General features: G+C 38.7%; 1 protein-coding gene across 5 annotated transcripts in view; it reads left to right on the top strand.

Annotated features, from left to right (window-relative positions):
• The window catches only part of LOC126162182 (GTPase-activating protein skywalker), a 310,386-nt gene that overhangs the window by 261,365 nt on the left and 33,268 nt on the right, over positions 1-15,753 (top strand). For 3 of the 5 annotated variants that reach the window (XM_049918506.1, XM_049918504.1, XM_049918505.1), the window contains exon 9: positions 6,798-6,884. The exons of the other annotated variants lie outside the window; for them this stretch is intronic. In XM_049918506.1, coding sequence (XP_049774463.1) covers positions 6,798-6,884 — 87 coding nt within the window. The remainder of the gene's footprint in view (positions 1-6,797; positions 6,885-15,753) is intronic. 5 annotated transcript variants of the gene reach the window in all.

Raw genomic sequence — 15,753 nt, 5'->3', positions numbered from 1 at the left:
CTCTTTCGTAATCCTCCTAGCCAGTCACATGCTGAATCATAACTATTTCATTTTTGAAGGCCGAATCTACGAACAAATCCACATTACTGCCATGGGTGCTCACATTGCACCACCATATGTAACTTACTTATGTGCCATCTGGAGGAATCCTTTCCATCCAGGTAACATGTGAAACCTCTTGTCTGTTTTGGATTCATTAAGGACATTTTCATGATCTGGACTCAAAGCAAGGACCACCTTTGTTTGTTTCTTCATAACCTCAGCAACAATTCTCAAATCTACTTCATAACTCATTCAGTTGCTTTCCTAGATGTCAATCTCCACCTCTCAGATGGCTCCAAATCAATCACACCGACCAAACAATACCTCCACTTTGACAGCTGTCAAATAGTAACTTCCTTACAGTCTCACCATTTACAGTGAAAGGCAAGAGGAGTTGAAATATACCAGTAACCCTACCAGGGCCTTTACTGAGAAACAATATCCTATCCAGCATATTCATAAATGAGTATCCACTGCCATCTCCTCCTCTGACACCAGTAAACCTGTTAACCAGTCACTGACCAGCACTCCTCTGATCACCCAGTATCACATTGATGTTGAAAAGCTCAGTTACATCCTCCACCAGGGCTTCAACAACCTCGTATCATGGCCTACCCAAAATTCTACACACAGCCTGCGAAGTTGTATTCGACCACCCACCCAACTGATTGTTCCTTTGTGGTTGGCCCAGTTTCAAGACCTGTCTCATACCCTTACCCACTGCCTCCCATCACAGTCCAGTTGCAGGCATTTCCTACCAAGTAAGAGGCAAGGCCACATGTCAAAGCAGCCGTGTTATATATCATCTATATTGTAATTACTGTATAACATACTGTGTAGGCACAGTAACACATAACAACTGTCTACTTGCATGAATACTATTGCCAAACTGTGGCAACCCATAGACTTCACCATCTAGTTGTTTGTTGAAGATGCTGCACCCCACAACACAAATGACTAGAACAGTTGCTTCAGTATGCGGGCCATTTGGATAATTCTTTCCAGCACAAGATTCTCTGAAATATGCAGATCAGAATTCTCTCTCCCAGTGCATCCTGTGCTTTCACAATCTCCTTGGCCTAAACCTTCCTTGGACCTGTTCACACTGTCTCACCTTGCCCTTCCCCTTCTCTTTTCTTTAAATTCTTTCTCCGTCCAGACCATGCTCTGCCTTCTCCCGCCACTCTCCTCCCTCCCTCCCTCTCTGTCTTGTTGTGTGGCCGTGAAAAGATCTGAACTGCCTTTTTCTTGCTACCCCTCCTTGCGTCCTTCCCTACCCCCTACCCCCCTCCTCACATCCATCAGCTCAGCCAACTGCTTTCAGTAACCGAGTATCAATAATTAGTATTGCCATAACCACAGGAGTTTGCTTTTGGGTGCCTGTATGCTTGTGGGTTTGAATGTGTTTACTATTGCTGGAAAAAGAGTTAGTGTGAATACTGTTTTGTGTTATGTGTTACTGTGCTCCATGCATCAATCTGATATAGGCGAGTGGTTGCCTTTCCCTTAATGTGTGTATTGTTCCATCTAGGAATTTCCATTATTTTTGTAGCTCCACCACATGTGAAAACAACACTGCATACATGGCAGTGGAGTTAATGTAATTAAAAAAAAAGTACGTAGTAAACTTACTGTTGTGTTGTGAATACAAAAGACCGTACTTGTCAACTTAATCCACTAGAATGAACCAAACACTGTTGTTCATCAACCTAAGTGTGGCCTTTCAGGGGCCTCGGCCAGTGATGGCTGATGGCTGATGGCTGATGGCTGGGTATGAGCTGGGTGAACTAAGAGAACTGAATCCACAATGGCACTGCTTCTCTAGTACTGCCAACTGTGTGCATACTGTAGCAACCACCATTAGGTATGATGGTAGTACATCTCCCTTACAAAACCCCTGAACCTCAAGAGGAGTGCTCTGTATGTCTGATGAGATAAAACATGCGAATCCATTTAACAGACATGGCAGTCCACTAAAGGAAACACCCATGGTGTATTCTCAGCAGAGAAAACTTCACTCCATGCAACTAATTGCCATGTTTCAGCACAAAAACAACAGTCCAACTGCGTGGACTACATTATAAGTGTAATCCACTACACTACTGATGCTTCTTCCATCTCAAAGGCCCCAGTATACATTAGGAGCCTGTCCATTCCATGGTGGTCTGGCAAATCGCAGTTTGCAATTGGTTTGTGTGCAGCTCTGCAATATTTCAAATATTACCCGTGTACTAAGAATCTCTTGGCCTTGCAGGTCATGAGGGCATCACTATGAAAAACAATCTGAGAGAGCAGAAAAAAGTCATAGCAGGACTCAAGAAATCATTGCATGAGGTACATGAATTGTGGGAACCTACTTGGAACACACTAATGTAGCCAGTCTCCAATAGCTGCTGTACTTGGACTGAGAATATTTCTTGTCATTGTCTGCCGTAGAAATGCTGGAGCTAGCATTCTTTCGCCACTGTGTGTTGCTGGGGAAGACATTTGGAACCTTACTCCCATTAATTATCACAACTGCCCCTTCTCCCTATAGGAGGCAGATTTTTAATATACAAATAATTTCTGGGAATGCAGCCGGGTCACATTATCAGCAACTGCTGATATTTTGACAGATGCACACCCTGTAATTTTCAAGGCAAAACTGCAGTAAGTAAGTAAGTGCTGTGCGAGTGAATTTAAAACCTCTGTTTGCAGAGAGAGTCCAGAAAGATCTCTCTCTCTCTCTCTCTCTCTCTCTCTCTCTCTCTCTCTCTCTCTCTCTCTGCTAAACAATGGGTCAGGTAGCATTAATTCTCTCCCTGTGTTTTTTTGATAAGGGAGAGAGCAAGATTACATGCAGAATTTAACCAAAAACCTTCTTCTCTATTTACGAAGTAGCTTGCCATTTTAATCTCAACTGTTTCCTTGATAACACTACCCCAATAGCTACAAGTGCATTCCAGACTCTCCGTGTTGTTATTTTCCACAGGATGACTGGTGCCAAGACAGTGTTCTGAAATAGCTGATTTGCTCAGCTGTTGTAAGTGTCTGTGATGCTTATGCTCTGTACACCAGTCTCCCATAGTCCTGATAGTATGACCAATGTACACTGAGGTGACAAGAGTCATGGGATAGCGATATGCACATATAAAAGGGCAGTGCATTGGCGGTGCTGTCATTTTTAATCAGGTGACTTGTGTGGAAAGGTTTCAGATGTGATTATGGCCGCAGCACGACAGGAATGTAACAGACTAAGCATGCAGAATGGTAGCTGGAGCTAGATGGTGTTTTGGAAGCCATTAATGTATTCAGCATTCCGATATCAACAGTGTCAAGAGTGAGCTCAAAATAGTAAATTTCAGGCATTACCCCTCGCCATAGACAATGAAGTGGCTAACAGCTTTACTTAACAACAAGAGCAGCAGCATTTGCGTATGGTTGTCAGTGCTAACAGACAAGTACCACTGCATGAAGTAATCGCAGAAAACAATATGGGGCATACGATGAGTGTATCCATTAGGACAGTGCCATGAAATTTGTCAATAGTGGGCTATGACAGCAGACAACTGACGCGAGTGCCTTTGCTAACAATACATCACCTGCAGTGCCTCTCCTGGGCTCATGACCAAATTGGTTGGACGCTGAATGACAGGAAACTGTGGCTTGGTCTGATGAGTCCTTATTTCAGCTGGTAAAAGCTAATAATACAGTTTGAGTGTGGCATAGACCCCACAGACTCATGGAATCAACTTTTAAACAAGGCACTGTGCAAGCTGTTTCAGAACATTGTCTTGACACCCGTCATCCTATGAAATATAACAGCATAGGGAGCCTGGCATGCATGTCTAGCTGTTGGGGTAGTGTTATTAAGGAAGCAGTTGAATGAAATTAGCAAGTGACCTCTTAGATAGAGATGGAGTATTTTCCTTAAACACTCTGTGGAATCCTGCTTTCTACCTTGTCAGAAAACAAAGGGACAGAGTTTATGCTACCTCACCCATTATTTTGTAATGCTCTCTATCAATAACTTCTGGTTTCAGTCATCTTTGGTTGTCTGGTGGCGCTAGTGTTTAGTGTGTGTGTGTGTGTGTGTGTGTGTGTGTGTGTGTGTGTGTGTGTCTGCAAACCGTAGTTTTAAATTCACTCGCACAACACGTAGTTGCTGCAGCTTTGCGTTTAAAATTACAAGGTGTACTCCTGTCGAAACACCGGTGGTTGTCGACAGATTCACCCAGTTGCAGTCTTGTAAGTAATTTGAACGTTGCATAAGATTCGAGAAACTCTTTCTCATCTATTTGGTATTCTCTGACAGTCACTCAACCGCTCACTATGTGATCAGTAACAATACAGTATATTCTATCAACTTGGATGAGGCAGAAGAAATCCTGCGAGCGATATTAAATAAAGTCTGGCTGACTGGAGACTTGAGCAACTTAAGAAGGAAGGCGACATTATCTCATGTAAAGGTATGCAAACGTTTTCTAAATGTTTGCAAATCATGTAACTGAAACCCATTATTTGCCTAGTCAAATAAGGGAAACTGCCTAAAAACCTCATCCAGAGTGGCCAGCACAGTGGCTCTTGTTGTTAATGCACTGGGTGAATTAAATCCAGTACTGGAGGATCACCCCAAATACTGGAAGCAGCTTGCTAGTGCAAATGGCTATCCAGGCAGGTGTACTCTTTTAAAGTATTTTTTCACTTTGTTGTATTGCTTTTCTTAATAATCAGTTTTAATATTCTGGTGCTGTAAATCAGAATGGGTACTGAAGGCAGGGCTATTGAATGCTCTAAACCAAGAAGTAGTGGCAGCATCAATCATCTTACTTTGATGTCATTGTTCACAGAACCATTCCTCAGTACTTACTGAATATTCATTTTAAAAACATGCTTTCTCTACTACAATGATAATACAAAGTCGCTGGCAGCACATCAGTATGTTCACGGTTATAAGAAAAAAGCTGTCTACAACATTTAAACAGAGTTGAGTAAGGCTTGGATGTAGGAACAGGGAGGAAAGGAAAGTTGGCTTGTTTTCTAAACCAAAACTGCAGTGGTTTTCTTTTAGCTATAGGTACCTGTGATGTGATCTTATAATATGTTTCTCTCTTGACTGTATAATCAATCCAACTACGTTGTGTCGCAGGTCATTGCAGCACATGCTGAGGTGCTTTTCAAAATATTGAGTTTATATTTTTGTGTAATTCACGTTTGATTTTGGGAACATTTTGTCATGTATTGTTGCCACTAAAAGCACTATGATCAAGACTTTGTACAACAATTAAGTTCTTAAGTATTTTCATTTATGGATGTAGTAATGGCAGTGACTGAGATAAACTAATGAAACAGAAGAAAATTGCACACTTTTGTGACTTAATTGAGATATATTTTTAAATACACTTAAACTGAAGTGGCAATAAAAGGAATTGCTTTCTTAGAATAGACAGATGGTTCCTACTCAGTCTATACTTTTTCCTTTGCACCTGGTAGAGCCAGTATCACAAATGATCTACAGACATTACTTTAAGTATGATACTGAGTCTTCTCTCATTTATTTCTATGTTCCCCACTATGTCATTGTGGATACCTATTTAGTTGTATTTCTCACATAAACACATTCATGTGCTACATGTTCACTGTTACAGCCATCAATATTGTTTTCTTCACCATAACAAATTTATTGTTTGCACCTGTTGAAAGAAGATTTATTGTTTTTAAAACTCCAGTGAAGATTTACTGGTATTGTTTGCTTGTCACAGTGGTTTCATTTTCACTGTTCTAGCTGGTATTTGTGTTCAGCACTATTTTTCAGTTAAATAAGTACCATGGTTCTGTGTATTTAACAAGCTACATTCATTTCCTCCTTGCTGAAAATTTCAAAGCTGAGCATCCTAAACCCAAACCAAATTATTTAATTATTTCCTTAGGCAATCATTCCGGATACTGTGAATATGAACTGGGATGTTTACTGAAACATTTTTGGTGACCGAGTGTTGCCCATTTTTGTAAATCTTCTTGATGAGCATGTTAGGGATGCTCCCATCTTCCAAAATGGCAACAACAGTGTTCAGAATGCATACATTACTGGTTTGACAATCATTTGGACACCCTATGACACCTTGACTGACCTGCTAAATCACACAATCTTAATCCCATAGAAAATATCTGAGATATTTCTAATGGCAGATGAAATATTGTATGCAACAATCCCAACAATGTTATTGCTCTGCAGAATCTAACCGTGAATGAATGGCTATTGTCAAATCTAGAGTCAATATGTACAAAGTATTAACATGATGTTTCCTGAGGCTGACTAATTTTTTGTCCAGTAAAAACATAGTGTAGACTTATAAACAGCACAGTTAATCATAATTTCGCCCATATGCATGATTTGATGGCAGTACATGAAGTTGCTGTTTCAAATTGGAACATCTAAATATTAAAAGGTAAAAATGAAAACCTGAAGTAAGGTGATCATGTTTAGGCTTATTTGCTAACAATAAGTAATCAAAAAAGTCCTTAAACGCCAAAAATTAATAATCCACAAATTTAGTGATTCATGCTGTCAGATTTTAATTTTCTAATAATTTGGTAGTAACATAGTTCATTTAACTCAAAAATTATATGGCTATCTTTCTGCCATTGAGTTCAGGGAACATTGCTTCTGGTACATTGCATTTTATTCTGGGTTAAAAAGTTATGGTTGCATACTGTTCTTAAAGGTAATGTGGTAATGGGAATGTATTGGTTGTTTTTTTATTGCTGCTGTGAAGGGATCTCATTCACCTGGTGCTCGGGTCCCTTCTATGGGTGTTTATCCCATATATAACATCAGATCTCATGTATTAGACCAAGATGAAGTAAGTAAGAGCATGTTTTAAATGTGAGGTTCAGCTGTTTTTTGGATGCATGATTCTTAAATTGGCAAAATCACATACTTATTTTGTTGTTTCATTTGTAAATTTTGTGCCTGTGTAGTACTTTTGCTGCGTAGGTTAATTTATGCATTATTATTGTCTGTGTATGCTGCAATTCCAGCTAATTAGCCCATAGGTGTAGACTTTGATGGTATGTATGTTTGATTACTTATGCCACTTGTTGGTATTCTGCTTATTGGTTGTAAAACTGTATAAATCAATAAGAAGGAGAGGACTCTTATGGCTCAGACACGTTTAAGGCTACATTCTTCAGTTGAACAGTAAATAAACCACAGAGCATCCTTGTTGCACCAAAGTACAGGGAGACTGAAATATGTATGCACTCATACTGCCAATAATGAACTTTTATGGAATAGTCTTCATTTTTTGTACAGTGGTTTCCTTTAGATATTGCACCATTTGAAAAATAATGATTTGATGGTCTGATTAAGCGCTGGCAGGTTGATAGACACACAAACATACACACAAAATTCAAGCTTTCGCAACCCACGGTTGCTTCGTCAGGAAAGAGGGAAGCAGAGGGAAAGATGAAAGGATGTGGGTTTTAAGGGAGAGGGTAAGGAGGTCATTCCAATCCCGGGAGCGGAAAGACTTACCTTAGGGGGAAAAAAGGACAGGTATAGACTCGCGAGCGCGCGCGCGCACACACACACACACACACACACACACACACACACACACACACACACACACACACATGCATCCACACATATACAGACACAAGCAGACATTTGTAAAGGCAAAGAGCTCTTTGCCTTTACAAATGTCTGCTTGTGTGTGTGTGCGTGCGTGTGTGTGTGCGTGCGCGTGCGCGTTTGCGTGTACCTGTCCTTTTTTCCCCCTAAGGTAAGTCTTTCCGCTCCCGGGATTGGAATGACCTCCTTACCCTCTCCCTTAAAACCCACATCCTTTCATCTTTCCCTCTCCTTCCCTCTTTCCTCTTTTCTTCCAGTCTAACGGTTTGTGGTTCTACTGTTTCTCTTCGTAGTCAGTGTCTGCTATACATTTGATCTTACATAGTTTCAGTCCAAAAATAGCAATAACAATAAGCAACATTACTATGCTTCTCTTTGCCCTTCAATTTATGAGGGGTTTAGTATCATGTTCTTAATGAATTAATGTTGATTTCATGAGTAATGTTGTAGTATACTTGGACGTTTCAGGTATGTCCTTCAGTCTCATTCTTATGGGACAGTCAGATTATCCACTATATTAGCCTTGGGTATCGATGCAATTAGCAGAACAGTTCCTCACAACTCTCTTCCTTTTGACAGTCTCAATGAAAGTTTGGTCTCAAGAAACTTATTGCTGTTGAAATGTTTGCTATGTTATTATTATTATTATTATTATTATTATTAGAGGATTAATCAGTACAAATGAATAACAACATCTTGTTGTATTCCTGTTATCCTCTGCAAAGCCTCTTTATCCAGCGCATCTTCCTTGTCGATGCTGCCATGTTCCATTACTCCATTTATGTGGTGTGTCCAAGAACGTTCATTCTCATCATATGTCCATACCATTTTAATGATTTTCTTTCAATTCTGTCTATCAGTGTATCATTTGCCTTCATTCTAGCTCTTACTTCATCATTAGTTTTTCTTTCGATTCTTGATATTCTGGCACTCCTATGCAAATAATCCATTTCCACAGCTATTAATCTTCTTTTGAGATCCGCATTTAAGATCCATAGTTCTGATCCATAGCATAGTGTAGCATTGCAACCATTACCTTACCTACTCTTTTCTTATTGCTGTTGGAAATATTCTTATCCCACCAAAAAGGATTCATACACCATAACACTTTTCTGCTTTGCTGTAGTCTATATATTACTTGTGTATGGCCCAAACTATTTTTATCAATATGTGCCCTGAGATATTTAAATTTCTCTACTTGCCGTACAACTGCTTTGTCGTTGGTGTGTACATCAAATTTGGCATCACTATTCACCACCAGATACTCTTGTTTTTGTTGGACTCATTTGTAGTCCCCATTTGTTGTATTCCTGATATAATCGCCGTACATGAACTCAAGGTCATAATCATCTTGTGCTATAATAGCTTGATCATCAGCAAAACTTAATGAAAATATCTAGACATCGTTGATAGTGATTCCCATTCCTGTGCAGCTGTTCTTCCAATTTCGGAGAGCCGCTTCTACATATAAACTGAACAAGATGGGTGACATACTGCAACTTTGTCGCAAACCTTTAGTGACATTAATAGGTTCTGATAACTTTGAACCTCATTTAGTCTGTACCACGTTATCTCTGTACAGTTCAATAATAATTACTATGTCTGTATTTAAAAACCCAGCTGTGCATCCCAGGCTTGTTTAGCACTCACCTCATTATCCATCTTAAGTTTTTTTTCATCTGGGATGTGTGCAGCAGCATTCATTTCTGTACACTTGCTGGTGGTTTAAGTTCTCATACTTTGGACATTAAGATTGCTGTTAATTCCATGTAATAGTTTCATCCACGTGTCTTCTCTTTGCTCCTGTCAGATTTGGATGCCTGATTGTAGATATTAGGGGCTCCCTGAATGACATTATGTAACTAAAACTAACGATAGTGTGAAATATGGTATGGTGTACCTAATAAATATTGCATTAAAACAATTACATACATTCATATCCTATCCTGGAGTTTGCTCTCCAGCAGAAATGAAATGTGTGTGACATGGTGACATGTTGACATGTATCACCAGTATAGTTAAGCCATATTGCTACTCTGCATATCAGATGACATAATGGGACTGACTGAAGTTCTTTTACTGAACACAGCCAGGATTGAGTGGTGGAAAATTTGCAGTATTCATATTTCCTTGCACTTTTTTCTTTTTTTATTGTCTTCATCAGCACAATTAAAGTGAAACTTTTCAAGGGGAAATGATTTTACCAGTAAAGCTAGGATGACAACTTGCTGACAGGAATAAACATTTAAAGGATGTCTCTGGAGGAATGATCAGTATTCACAGATATGACAGGAACAATCATTCAAAGCTAAAAGTCTAGTAAACATGGGCTTTAAAATGCATATCTTATGACCTATGAGCACTTTTCATCTTCACTACTAGGAAACACATCTATTCTACCAAACAAGTGCTAATAGCTCTTAAGATATACATTTTAGAGCCCATGTACCAAACTTTTTTTGCTTTGAATGATCATTCTTATCATGTCTCTGAATAGGAGATACCCTACAGTATTTGACTCGTGCAAATAAATATATTTTGGTGTTCACAAAAATAAACAGTGACTCCTGCTCCCATTCCTTTTCCATTGCACATTGCCTCTATGTATGTTTTTCAATTACATATTGCTCTCCTTATGCTTATTCTCTACCAAACATAAGAATTAGGTGAAATTACAAGCATTATAGAACAATACACTATTAATTCAGCCTGGTATCTTAGATACAAAGGCATTCATTCAAATGCAATTTCCTTTCTTTCCAGATGCTATGAGTAGGTCCCGTAATTTTGTTTGTGTTTCTCAAAAGGTGACATGAGTGTTCGTACACCACCTTGTCGCAAAGCTACCGTAATTACAATCACCCTTATACAATGTGTGATCACTAGTAATTGCAAACTTAATTTTGGATCTGCGTGGCATGAGTCCACTGATATTATCATTTCATATAAAAAGTTATCATCATCCATGGAACAGTTATGGAAGATGCTGATGTGGTTGTATTAACTACATAAATTCAAATTTGAAAGGATTTATGTTGGAACACACTGGCAACAGTAAGTAGGTGATATACATCACTTGGCTGCTTAGAGCCACCTAGTCTCCATAAAAAAAAATCGGTTATCTGTATCAACAAGTTATGATAGAACCAATGCTCAAGGGATCTCATCTTCTTGCATTTGCACGATCGAAGAATAGTTTTGAATAAGTTGGTGGTAGTCCATCTTCTGCCGATTCCTTTCTAAACTACCAGTTTGCCATTTTATTTGTCACCTTGTTATTAGGATGTTTAACCTGAATGTGTAGTCGCTTTCCATTTACCTCTCTCTCCATCTGTAAATACATTGAGCATCAGGCTCGACACTAAGTGGGTAAAGAAAAAAAACTTGATTTTATTGTTTTTCACCCACATTGTCTTTTGGCGTTGTGGTTTCATGCTGTTAATCACACACAGGCCACCATTTTCTTACACATATAATGGCCATCATCATCATGACAGCTGCAAACAGTCTGGGTTAATATTCTGCATCTTGTTGGTGTTTGTAAATGTTTCTGCAGTTGACTTGCATTCTGTTTTGAATTATGAAAACAGATGTAACTGCAGTCACTTGTAGCGGACACTAATCATATTTTCTATTGTTAGTTTTAAAATTTTAATATAGGACCACAGTTGTGAAATTACTATTTGTGACATTCCAATGGTGTTTACAGTTTCTGCAATGAGTGGCTAGCTTCTTTCTTATCAGTAACTCACTGTGACACAAGTTCTGTTAAGTCACATTACTGATTGATTTGCTTCGCTATTACTTTTGTCATTTTTGAGTTCTAATATTGTTATCTGTTACTCCAAGAATTAAAATACTTCAGCGATGTCCCACTTTGTATATTTTCCATTCCTACAGCAGTACTGATGTAGTTAGCAAATAGTTTGAAAATAGAGGTACAACATAATTATTGAACTACTATAGCCCTGTTTTACTGTATGGAGAGTAACCCGAAACTGCTAAAAATTGATATGAAAACATGCACATGGCAACATCCATAGAAAATGAAGGTATTACATGGCAGTAAAACTTGAATCTCAAAACACCTCAATTTTTTACAGAGAGTTCTAAATTAAGAATAAAGTCTTAAGTTCATGGCTCTAGGATTGAAGTCTAAATGTTTCAACAAGTTTTTCACGATACAGTGCAGGAAAGCCTTTGTTAGTATATATGCCGTCTTCTGTTGGCTGATATTCCAGTTTCAGTGAAATCTCATCTAGAGCTTGATGTATGAAATGATATTTTATATGAATGTGTTTCGTCTGTGAGTGAAAAACTGAATTACGTTCTAATTTTCCAGCTGTCTGATTGTCAGTGAACTAGATGATGTGTGACAGTTGCCCTAAACCCAGCTCCTTCATGAATATTGACAGGGGAATCACTTTCTTTGTTGCTTCAGTGACACTCGTGTACTCGGCTTCAGTTGATGGAAAGCAACAGCTCTTTCTCTGCGTGAACACAATGAGATTGCTGATATGTATAAGTTTTAGTTGTAGCCTTTATATGATTTCCTGTCAGCATCAGAACTTCCCCAATCAGCATCTGTGACACTGAAGATTCCTTCTTTATCATTTATGTAGGTCAGTTTGTTGTTTATTGCTCGTTTGAGGTATCTATTGATTCGTTTAGCCAGTTGCCAGTGAACAAATTTGTGGCTGTGTACTGTCTTAGCTTACTGATGGCATACTGTATGTCTGGTCGAGTATCAATGGCAATGTTCATCAATGCTCCAGCCATTGCTCTGCATTGATAATGACTGTCATCGTATGTATACATAGCTGTTGCATCTAACTTGCACCCATTTGCTAGTGAAGTCCATACTGGCTAGCAGCATACATTCTAAATTGGTGTAAAACTTCTCTAATATAACCAATTTGTCAAACATAATGTAATTTTTTCTACAGATTAGTTTACCTCAAACCCAGCTCACATATTGTGGCACCAGGATTCTTGATATCAAATCTGGCAGATAACTCGTCCTTGATCTGTTTTGTCCTTTCTGGGGCTCTCGAAGTGATTATTATGCATCTACATGAATGGTTAGGAAGACTAGACATTTTTCTATACTGTCTGCAAAGTCACGGAGATTAGAATCTATGGATCACAATCCAATTGATGTTAGGGATACCAACACTGAGCAGCTTGGCGCGGCCCATAAATGACTTTTCTAAGTTTACACATCACTGGATTTCAATGTTTGGAGCATGTCGCTTGCATCCTTGACTACATGCTTATCTTTCTTCGTCGACCAGAGAGTTTGGCTGTTGAATATTTCTGTGTAAATTTGACCCTTCAGACATGTTGTGTGAGAATTCAGCTGTGGGAGACGCAAGTCAAATTTGACTGACATAGTCAGGAGTAGGCTAAGTGATTGTCTCCACAAAGTCAACTCCAGGCCATGTGTTGAATCCTCAAGCTGTTATTCTTCTTTTCTCCTCAACAAAGATCCGTCAGTAATTATTCTTCAGAACAGTCCTGCTGTCAATTACCCTTTCATTTGTTGATCTGCATACAATGTGCAAGGTAGAATTTTTCATTACTGACTTGATTTTATCATATACATAATGCGTAATTGACATTGACCTCTATTGCATTTGCACTCAAGTTAATATATATTGAGTTGAAACATCTGATGAGTCTACAGCTGCTACAAACCATTAAGCAAGTCTGACTCTTCAGGAGTGAATGATTTGTCATCTGGTAATAGCTCTGATTCAGTGTTTGTATCACCAGTGAAATCTCCTTCCCTAGAATTCGTGTCGATGCCACCTCTTTGGTGGTGACCTGTTTCCTCTTCATAGAAGTCCACATGAGCTCAGAACTGTCATGATCAAAGAACCTCGCATCTCAACACTTGAATCTTATAGTCTCTTGGTTACCCACACATAATAGGCTTTAGGATTGAACTTAACTTTGTTTGATTATTTATCCGGGATGGGAATCTTTTGATCAAATGTACAAAGATGAGATTCGTCAGTTTGCCTCTTCAGCCACTTCTCATGTGGAGTTCCATTAGACAGCCCTTAAGTTAAGCAACGATTTTGGGTGTAGTTAGTTGTGTTGATGGCTTCACCAAAATGACGTGGTAGTTCTGACTCAAGCAGCATACAATGAGCCGCTTTGACCAATGAATGGTTTTTGTTTTTTTGTTTAGTGCCATAATTTTGCTGCAGTCTGTATGAAACTGTTAGACATCACTGTATTCCTTCCATTCTGAGAATGGAGCCCATTCTTCCATTGCAGTACTCCTTAGCATTGTGTGACTGAGACGATTTATAGGATTTAGTACAAAATCCACGACCAGTCACAACTGAGGGTTATATTTAAGACACCCATAAAGTGACAGTCATGGAGTTCCACAACACCCATTATGGATAAAATTTAATGATAGGTCTTAATTTTATGACCAGTCTGATTTTTAACTAGGGTTTTGAATTGACAAATTTGTCGACCACTTCTCCTTTCTGTTTTGAGGGAAATAGTCTTGACACCGTCTGCGGGTGGTCATCTGTAATGTTCACAAAAAAAAAATCTCACTCCAGCTTGAGATGTTCTCTTCTCATTTGGTGAAGGCAGTGGACTTGATTTTTTCTTCAAGATACATAGTGCATCTAATCAAGGAATTTCGAGTACATAGTTATTCATTTTGAGCGTTCTGTTTCTGTCTCATGAGTTCAAGTGGCTAAATTGAACATTTGAGATTTGCATATCAATAGAATTTGTGTTATGTTCTTCCAAGATTTTTACTTTTAGCGTCTTGATATTTGGTAGATTGTTATGGGATTCAATAGCACATCTAAAATTTTAGTAGCCATTTGGAAGACTGTGGAACAGTCTTATTGACAGTAGACCACTGTTCATGCTGACTTGCATTGCTTATAACTTGTCCGCAGCATTGCAGAATTCAGTGTGGTGTTACGGTACCACTAGGTTTCATTTTGTGGAGCTTGAGACACTTCAACAATGTTTCTTTGCGACAGATCCTTTGGATGTGTCGATTGATTCTAGTTTAAGCCATATCTGACATGAGTGCAGTTCTTAACATGTTTCAGCTCCGTGGGATTGATGGTTAGATTGAACTCTGCCTTTTCTTTTCTGCCTTTACCTAGCCATTTTTTGTATCCACCTTCTCCAACAGCAAGCATTTTGCCTTCACCAGTTAGTACATGTTGTGCTAGGTCTCCTGATATGTATCCCCATGTCATTTTTGATGAGTCATGCTTCAACATGTATCCTCACAGTGTTACAATTATTTCATGACAGTGTATACAGTTGAACTCTGTGTGCAGCAGTCATATGCACCATATTCATCATGTTAACGAGCTTGCTTTTCTTTTCTTTTCTCTCTGTTCTGCTGCCCCCCCCCCCTCTCATGTGCTTTTTGACTTGCAAATTTAAGCTTTTGTCTGACTGAAAGTTGTCACCTTTGCTGATCCTGTAAACTGTCAGGAATATGGTTTGAAAACAGGCATTACAGGTAAGTACCAAACAGTTTTATTCATAATTTCTTATATGGAAGATAACACAGAACTAAGAACAATGGAGAAAAAAGTGTGTGCCTAGTGACACATATTGTATGCACACCAAAGATAGTACATGGCAAAAAAATACAAGTCTGAACAGATAATAACCGTTATAACACTAGACATCATTCGACTTACGTACATAGTTACATTAGCTGGAATTATTTGCCACAGTAGAAAGAAGTCATGTAGATTGAGCTGCTGCCTGCAGGCAGGTATTGAAACAGAAACAGTGAACTGAAGGAAAAGTACCTTACTATTTGTTTTCGTCTAGGAGTCTAGGCAGAAGTGTTAGATGTCGGGGCACATACAGAAATATTGCAAATATATGGTAATGTATCTTTGGAATATAGTTCGTCTTCTTTTATGGAAACTTCGGTAATAATTTGGAGTAAATATTGGACAGTTCATATTATCCTGTAGCAGAAGGTCAAGCCTTGGGCTCACTGAACGTAAGTTACCCAAATACATTGAATGAGCTGTGGGAGATGGACTTCAGTGCTTTCTTTGAACAGACTTAATTTTTATTTT

The sequence above is a fragment of the Schistocerca cancellata genome, chromosome 2 (genome assembly GCF_023864275.1).
Source record: "Schistocerca cancellata isolate TAMUIC-IGC-003103 chromosome 2, iqSchCanc2.1, whole genome shotgun sequence".
Taxonomy (NCBI): domain Eukaryota; kingdom Metazoa; phylum Arthropoda; class Insecta; order Orthoptera; family Acrididae; genus Schistocerca; species Schistocerca cancellata.
This window is presented reverse-complemented; position numbering and strand designations above follow the sequence as displayed.